General features: G+C 50.8%; 1 protein-coding gene across 1 annotated transcript; it reads right to left on the bottom strand.

Annotated features, from left to right (window-relative positions):
- Positions 1–1,783: 1,783 nt before the first annotated feature.
- On the bottom strand, positions 1,784–2,412 carry LOC124697655 (indole-3-acetaldehyde oxidase-like). Its single transcript, XM_047230211.1, has 2 exons — positions 2,295–2,412; positions 1,784–2,250 (listed from the first exon to the last, which is right to left on the bottom strand). The coding sequence occupies exons 1-2, from the start codon at positions 2,410–2,412 to the stop codon at positions 1,784–1,786; spliced, it is 585 nt and encodes a 194-aa protein (XP_047086167.1).
- Between the last annotated feature and the right edge of the window lie 6,773 nt (positions 2,413–9,185).

Here is a 9,185-nt window from a genome sequence, read left to right as displayed (position 1 = left end):
TCTCGGGCCGCCCACCACCTCGAGCCGGTTCGGACTTAGGATATTCATTGCTCACGGCGGTCATCCTCGAAGGATGCCGCCGATACATTTAGCATATCACTAATGTTAGTACTATCCTCTGCCTCACCATCTCCACCTTTAAGCTTCTTCTTATTTGCATTCTTCGAGGAGATGCACCGGGAAGAGGACCCTTTCCATCATCGAACATTCCAATCATATTTGCTACTTTTGAGTTACCATTCACTACTACAATGGTTCCTGCATTTTGTTCACCCTCCACAGAAGAATTGGAGTTTAAGGCCGCCCTCTTTTTTGGCAAATTTGCATCCTGCATATTAACATCATTGATCACACCAGCCCTCCACCCTGCTCCAACGAGGGTATTTTGCCATCATCTTGTCTCTGCACTATATTCCATCTCCAGCTACCCTCACTGCTAAAAGCATTGGAAGCTCCACCACTTCCTCTACCAGAGCCTCGTCCAAACAACCCTCTTCCTCTACCTGAGCCTTGACTTGGAGCACCACGCCCGGATGGAGATCCACGGCCAGCACCACGGTTCTTCCATTCATCTGCCAAGATGAAATCCCCCCATTCAAACTTTGATGGATCATGCTCTCTGTTCCGCATTCCTCATACCAATGTCCAAGAAGGTAGGTATTTTTTCATACTTGACTCGATACCAGTCCTTCTTACCGGCCTTGGTAATCGAGACAAATCTCTCTAGTTTCTTATTAACGTCAAGATCAACTCTCAGTCTGACAAAAGCACCCACGTAGCCTGCAGGAAGCTGAATTTGAACTTCTATAATTTTTCCCATCTTTCTACACATACCTTTAATCACAGCCTCCTCCAGATAATTATCTGGAAGTTTCAGAACCCTTGCCCAGACGGAAATCCTATCTAGCTTGATTGTTCTAGGGTTCGTAAATCCGTCATATTCCAAAAGGATTAACGCCTGATTGCGGAACAGCCACGGCCCTCCAAACATGGCTGAATTCCAATCATCAAGACATCCAAACTGCACCGTGAAGAGATTGTCTTCAATCTGCCTCCACCGCACTTCCTTCGCCGGATTCCAGGCCGAGCGCATGTCGGCATAAAGAGCAGACGGGCTAAAACCCTTGTCCGTATGAACCCTTGCAATGGCTAACCACTTGGCTTGAACATCCTTGTGCTCTACATCCTCCTCCCAGCACGAAATCATCTCCATCGTCTTCCATCTCCATCGTTTTCATGCAGATCCAATCGCTTGAGAAGTTCATCCACGTCCTCCTCGTTCTTGCCTCTTCCTCCTTTACTACTTGTTCCTTTCTCCATGCTCGTCACGATCGGTAGATTGGCCATAGAACTCTCGGTGGTCTCGAGTCGCCGCCGGAGGACAACGAAACCCTAACTTGATGTTGATTAATGCATTTAGTATGTTCGAGTTTCACATGTCCATGTTTGATCAGTCACACAAAGTTGTCGACACTGGCACAAACAATTGCGGCGAAACGGGGTCCCCTTGCCGCAGCCCTGCGGCGGTGCCAAATTGTTGATGTCATGAGCCTCGCATTCACCCCGTTGCATTGTTCCCGATTTTAATCTGTCGACATGGAGCAGGAACGCATGTATGCGAGCCGTCATCCGTCGGATGAGAATCCAACGTTTGAAATTAATCCACGTCGATAATTTTATTACGTCCCTCTTTTATACACAGCATGACACAAGCACACCGGCCATTGTTGTCCCAAAACCTGGCTCGTCTACACAACTGACAAACAGGCTGTTTGAAACAGCATCACGCCTTGGCCGGGGCGGCGGCGGCGGCGGAGAGGCTGTGTAGGTGCCTCTCGACGACGTCGAGGCCGCAGAGGTCCTTGACGTGGGCCATGGTGGCGGGCACGTCCATCTGGAACGTGAGCGGCGAGTCGGCGGAGAACTGGGTCCTGGCGGCCCGGATGGCCTCCCGCATGGCGCAGTGCACGGAGGCGGCCAGCAGCAGCGGCGGCTCGCCGGAGGCCTTGGAGGAGAGCACCCGCTTGCGGTCGCGCGCGCTGTTGATGAGCTCCACGTTGAGGTGCTTGGGGATGGTGTCCACGGTGGGGATCTTGTAGGTCCACGTGCCGTCGTTGATCACCATCCCGTCCGCGTTCGTCGCGTACTCCTCGTTCGTGAAGAAGCCCACGCCTTGCACGAACGACCCCACCACCTGAGAGAGTGTTGGACAGATAAAAACAGTTAAGATCAGATCACGCGACAAACAATCTTTCGTGCATGCATCTCGATTGGTCGGCGGCGCGCGAGCTCACCTGGCCGAGGTCCACCGCCGGGTTCAGGCTCTGCCCGCAGTCGTACAGCAGGTCGCTCCTCAGGATCGTCGTCGCTCCCGTCAGCACGTCGTCGTACAGATGTTTGGTCCCCGCGCATCAGTAGCGAACCCACGCGAAGGCACGCGCATCAGGAACGCACGCGCGCAGGCACGTAACTCGCGTCGATGGAATTAGAAGCCAGCCGCGCATTGGGTCGCTCGCTCGCTCGCATGCTGCTGACAGCCTGGCGCCGTTCAGCATTTCCTTCTCCCTCTCCCTTCAAGGAGAGATTGCGTCTTTTTTTTAATCAAATCCATCTCCCGTGGACGCATTGGTTCCCCCCGCAGCTTTTACTGATCCAACATGGAAGCACGGGCGTGTACCGAAAACGCGGGGAGAGTGCGTGCGGAATCAGCTGGCACTACATTACTGGTAACTAGGATCGATTAATTATACGCAGCGGTGAATTCGCCTTAATCAAAACGACTTGCCCAATCACGTTTGGCTCCTCCCTAGGAAACCGTACTAGCTCCAAAACTGGATCGCCTTTTTCTTTTCTTTCGTTCAGCCAAAGGAGAATTAGCTGCTACGTTAATTAATAATCCACTATTAATGTTACTGACGCAATTTCAAAAAGAAACTTTGATTGATTCATCGATCTGATTCTGGTGATACTAGCTAGCATGCTACACCACGGAAACAAATTAAGGTTGACATATATATCATTTGTCGAGATTTTCTGCACTTTTTTCACATCACACAAACCTACAGATATCACCTCCATCACTATTCTTCTCATCATACAGATTATTTATATTATTACAAAGGAGGCAATTGTTACATCACACCAACACCAAACAATCCTACTGTACTATCAATCCCAAACACAATCACTGGACGGAGCAGAACCACACAGCTACCATGTCGTTTGCGTCCGTGCAGGACTGAAGCTGCACCAAAACCAACTGAACGCAATCAAAGATGAATACTGCCTATTGGCTGGCCGCACAATCATAAACGGTCACCCGAAAAGCTAACAGCTATGCTAACCGGAAACCCTTCAACTGGCAGCAATGGGCATACAACAGACTGCTACTAATCTCACCTTTCTGTGGCGGCGTTCTTGCCACAACCAAAGCACGATGGGGAGGAGACCGGCAGAAGCTGCTCCGGAAAATAGTCGACAAGACACCCAGCCAGCAGCACCTGCAACACAACCAAATCACATTAGCGCGACCCGCAAAAAAAAAATCACATTAGGGCATCCCCACGTCAACTCGAACCAAACCAATTCGAATCCAACCACGAAACGGCGAGCTCACCTTACAGACGTGTGTGCTACTCCTTGTGGACGCGCTTCAGGCAGCCCTTGCACCCATGGAAGGCCGTGCCCTGCCTCCTCCGAGGACCCAGGCTCAAGTTCCCTTTGACGGCCTTGCAGAAGTGCTGGCCAGCAGCGCCAGAGCTCGAACAAACCAGTCGCAATCAGCAAGTAAACCAGGGAACTTCTGAAAAATTGTACGGCTCAACGCCAACAAGCACTGCTGATGTAGATCCAATAAAACCGCACAGCCTAATTGCTCGACACTAAAACATTTCAAACATCAAACCTTTTCCTATGTATGCATCACAAAATGGGTGTTCCAATAGCCTAACCTACATTTCAAATACGTATCAGACAAGGTGCTAATTAACCTACCATTGCATGCGCAACTAATACTATGACACGGGAAACAAGCATCAGGTAAACTAGCCAAACTACACTACAATGAACATTACATTTCCAATGCCAGAATGATTATTCTGCAGATTTTACTCGCCATCACATAAACTGCAACCCCAGTAGTGAGACACTCACAGGCAGACCAATTGCATTGCAAGTACAAATCCAAACCAACTAAAACTAAATAGGAACTAGGAAACATGAACATACCGGCCCAATTGGCGGTGCATCTAAACCATGGTTTTAAAAGCGCCAAGGCGTCCTAAGGCAAAGGGGGGGCGCTACGACGCTTAGCCGACGCCTAGGCGGACGCTTTGGACGCCTAGGCGCCTAAGGCGGGCGTTTTTCTAAGGTGGAGGGGGAGCGCTTGGACGCTTAGGCGTCCCTAAGGCGACGCCTAGGCGACGCCTTTAAAACCATGATCTAAACAGAGGAAGGGGATCAACTGAACCCAAACTGAGCATGTACTTTACGTCCGTGCAGCTGCACCGAAACAAACTGAACCCAAACAAAGACGAATCCTAGCTTTTGACTAGCTGCATAAACGGTCACCAGAACAGCTAACAATGCCATGTTCAAAGACAATAGGATGGAGATAGAATGCCTCGAACCAGCCGCGATGCCGCCGCCGCACAGCTCCAGCGCATGGGCGTACCCAGCGGGTGGGCCGGGGGGGCCGTGGCCACCCAGAAATTTTGAAGTTTCCGAGGCCTTGCTGTCTGCCCGCCGCGTGAATGCAAAACTACTGGTATGCGTCGCTTGGCGCGAGCGCTATGGCCGATCGCCCGTGCTCCCTTCCCTGGCGGCCAGCCCATTAAGTAACCGCTCGATGCCACATACTACGCGTGAGCAGGTAAGGAGCAACATGGATTCTCCAGCGATCGGCCCGTACGTTGGAACCAGCTCACGATCCGATTAAGTAGAACTCACCTAGGGGGTCCATCAGGTACAACTCATGTTTCGATCGTACCAGCGCACCATGCGTGGAAAAAAAAGTACTTTTTGAAAAAATTCATCAATTTAAAAAGGTTTAGGTTTTAAAATTGTTCATTGGGTAAAAAGGTTAATATTTAAAAATCTTCAAAAATTAAGAAAAATTCAGTTTTGAAGTTGTTCATTATTTAAAATTTTTGATTCCAAAATAGTTTATCTAGTAAAATGGTTCAGTGTTACAAATGTTCATAATTAATAAAAAATGTTCTGACGGAGAGTATAGAAAAGACATGGCCTCTCTCCATTAACTTGTATAATCAAACCTTTCAAACCATAAATATAGCTATGCTTAATTTACTACAGAATGACTTCTTCTTTGACGAAAGGACGCTGCAGTTCATACCAAGTTGACGAAAGGACGCTGCAGTTCATTAACTTAGCAAAATTTTATCGCACAAGAGCTAGTGCAAAAAAAAATTTTGGAGTGTGCCCACCCTCCAATTTTTTCCTGCGTCCGCCACTGCTCCAGCGCCTGCACAGCAGAAACACACATTAAACTTGGAGCTTCTAGACCAAATGATTTGCAGAGTAGCATCTTTTACACTTCAATTTGCAGCAATGAGCATACATCACGTTGCTACTTATCTCACCTTTCTGTGACGGCTTTCTTGCCGACAGAAGCACGTTGGGCAGGAGGCCGGCGGTAGATGCTCCGGAACGTCGGCAAGAAGACCTCCAGCAGCAGCTCCTGCAACTCAACCAAATCACATCAGGGCATCCCCACATCAACTCAAACCACATACGCCAAATTGAATCCAACCACAAAACGGCGAGCTCACCTTGCAGACACGTGCGCTACTCTTTGTGGCCTTGGTCGGTGCAGGCAAGGAAGACACCTTGCCACGCCCCTCCTCCCAGGACCGAGGCTGAAAAGAGCTCCCTTCGACAGCCTTGCAGAGGCCCCTAGGGGTGTACCGCCGCCGCCACCGGAACTGGAACGAAGCAGCTGCAGCCACCAAGAGCCACACAGCGCCTAGCCTGTAACAACCTCCCCTGCCTGCACATATACAGCAGTAAACTTCAGCAAATTTGTACAGCTCAACGCAAACAAGCCCTGCTGATGTACAAGACCGCAGATACATATAAACACCACACGGCGAACGCGGAAGAAACCGACAATTTATGCCAGCCTAATTGCTCACCACTGAACATTTCAAATAGTCATACATATGAACCACAAAATGGGTAGCCTAAACCGCATTTCAATTATCAGACAAGGTGCTAATTAACCTACCGTTGCATGGCCAAGCAATACTATGACACCGGAAACAAGCAGCAACTAAACTAGCAAAACTGCAGTACAATGAACATTACATTTCACAATGCCAGAATGATTACTGAGCAGATTTTACTCGCTACCACATATAATTGCAATCACATAAACTGCAATCTCAATAGTGAGACACTCACAGGCAGATCAACAAGTACAAATCTAAATCAATTAAAACTAACTACTAGTAACTAGGAACCGTGAACAGACCGGCCCAAATGGCGTATAAACAGAGGAAAGGGATTAGGGCAAGACGCATACCCGACTTCATGTAGCGCGCTCCATCCTGCCGGGGCCGTGGAGCTCCGGGTGTCGTAGTCCTCATCCTCGCCGAGATCCGAGTACCTGTGCACCCAAAAAACGAAGAGGGATTGGGTCAAAGTTGGGATTTTTCGGGGGAAGGGACGCCAGAAACCTAGCCAGGAGGAGGAGGACGAGTACCTTGGTCGGGGTCTCCATGGCGGGAGCGGCCTTGTCCCCGGCGACCACGTCGGAGGAGACGGACAGGGCGGAACCCAGTCGTCGCCCGCTATCTCCCGTGTTGGTCGGCTGGCCCCTGCTTCGGCTAGCGAAGGCGGAAGAAGATGGATGGCGACGAGCCGCGCGTGGCGGACGAAGCCCCTCCGCCGCCGGCGCTTCATGGTGGCCGGCAACCCGTCGCCCTCGTGCTGCACCGCACCCAACACCATCGGCCACGCGCGCGACGCGGACGGGCGAGCTCGACGGAGCGGCGCGCACCAGCCTATCGGTGCATGACAGCTCCGGCGAGCAAGCCAGCCGCGCCGCCATGGTTGGGTGCGGGCGCCGCCGCCTCTCTCGAGTCTCGCGTGTAGGAGACAGAAGGGGGAGGGAGGAGGGGAAATGCGGCTAGGGTTGTGCCTCCACCATCGAATGGCTAGGAGGAGAACTGGCCTCTGGGCCAATATTTCTGTCTCCTGCGTTTTGGGCTGAGAAGCCAGCTCTCCCCAAATCAAAAAAAATATGTTTGGCGCCCAGTCTGAAATTTTGGTGTCGCGCGCATGCATTCGTATATACTACAGTACATACCAGCTGTTTAGATGCACATGATCATCAGTCAGCTCGAGAGTGTGTGTGTTTCAAAAAGGACACATCACATACGTGCCATAGATGCATGGAAAAATTGTCCATGCCACACATACACGTCAAGGTGGGTTCGAGCCGCTTCACACTGCGTCAATCAAGCCTCGGGTTGTGCAGTATACTTTATCACGAGATCGCCAAAGAGCTAGAACTCAATGTTGATGATCAACCTAGCTAGCTAGAACGTCCGGGGAAGCGTAGTCGTTGAGCCACACGCTAGACCATGTTGTTGCCTACATACATGCATCCATGTGAAACCTAGATCATCAAAAAAGGGAAAAAGAGAAGTCGTGAGAAAAGGCTTAGTTGATTGTGCGGGGATCGATTGCATGTGGACTTATTTGTAGGTAATTAAGGGAAGTTTCACCATGGAGCTTCGTTCGGACCATGGGCATGATAATTACCCCATTTACTTAATCACAGGTGGTGCCATATGGTATGTCGAATCCAGTTTATCACGCCATCGACAACCATGACCATAACCCTAGTGCATCAAGAAAATGCTCATCAAAAACTAACACGCCGCAACTAGCCTGATATGTCGAGCATTTTTAGCCACACTCGACAAACACAAGGTCTCACAAACATGTACCTATGCCAAGCGTAGTTCTCGAAAAAAGACGATGCTCGATAATCGATGGCCACCATGCGTTACCAACATGCGTGGTTAAAGAAAGATGGCATGTGTAGTAGTGACAATCGATAAACACTAACGGCGCATGTATGCCAAGTGTAGTATCACATGGCACGCGGCATACACACTACTAGAAAACAGCTTATCATTGGCGCACCAGTTTTTTCCATCAGTGGTGCGCCACACTACTATCACGCCACTGCTAACAATTATTACTGGCTCACTTAGTGCGCCACTAGTAAGCTAGATAGCAGTGGCGCACTGATACACCTATAGGGTGCGCCACTATGCACCTATACGGTGCGCCATTGCTTGTGAGCGAATCAAAAAAGGCCACACGGGGCCTATTGTATGGGATCTATTGTGGCGAATTGACCAGGATTGCCAAACAATAAATATGAGACCAGGTCATCATGTAATAACATTACAATAATTATATTAATTATTACAGAGTAATTATATTAATTATTACAGAGTAGTCAAAAAAATTACAACAATATTTACAAAAACACTCTGTAAACAAAAAACGAAAAAGCAATCAAGTCCGCCAGCGTCGCTGCCAGTGCCGTCTGCCCGCTGGCCGCCGTGCTCCTCGCCATGCTGCCCGGCCGTTGTGCTCCTCGCCGTGTTGCCCAGTGTCCACAGATCTCCACAGATGTGCCGGCGGCGCGACGTGGAAGAGAAAGGGATAAGAAACCCTAGTGCGATGTGGAAGAGAAAGGGGAGAAGTGAAATGGTGTGGCCGGGAGGAGTAGTTGGGTGGCGGCGGCATGGGGCCGCCGGTGGCGTCGGCGGCGGAGGAGGAGAGGTAGAGCGGGACGGGCACGGGCACGGGCACGGAGGAGTTGGCAGAGTGGGCGGCGCCCGAGATGCCGTGGCGGAAGGAGGAGGAGGAGGAGTATGCTGCGGCGGCGGGGTTGGCATAGCAGAAGGAGTGGTCGAGCGCGTCGTCGAGGCAGGGCTCCGCGTCGACGGACGTCGGCGCCGGGCGCGAGCACGCACACGCGGTGAGCAGCCGTGACGCGCCGCTGCCCATGGCATCCGACGCGCGCGGTCAGACTCTGGGTGGAGCAGTGAGCGCTAGCCTAGCCAGGAGGAGCATGCGTTGTTCACTAGCAATAGTACTTGGCACTGGCCGGTGATACGAGATCTCGCGGTAGCGGGATCTCG

Source organism: Lolium rigidum, chromosome 3, assembly GCF_022539505.1.
Source record: "Lolium rigidum isolate FL_2022 chromosome 3, APGP_CSIRO_Lrig_0.1, whole genome shotgun sequence".
Lineage (NCBI taxonomy): Eukaryota > Viridiplantae > Streptophyta > Magnoliopsida > Poales > Poaceae > Lolium > Lolium rigidum.
This window is presented reverse-complemented; position numbering and strand designations above follow the sequence as displayed.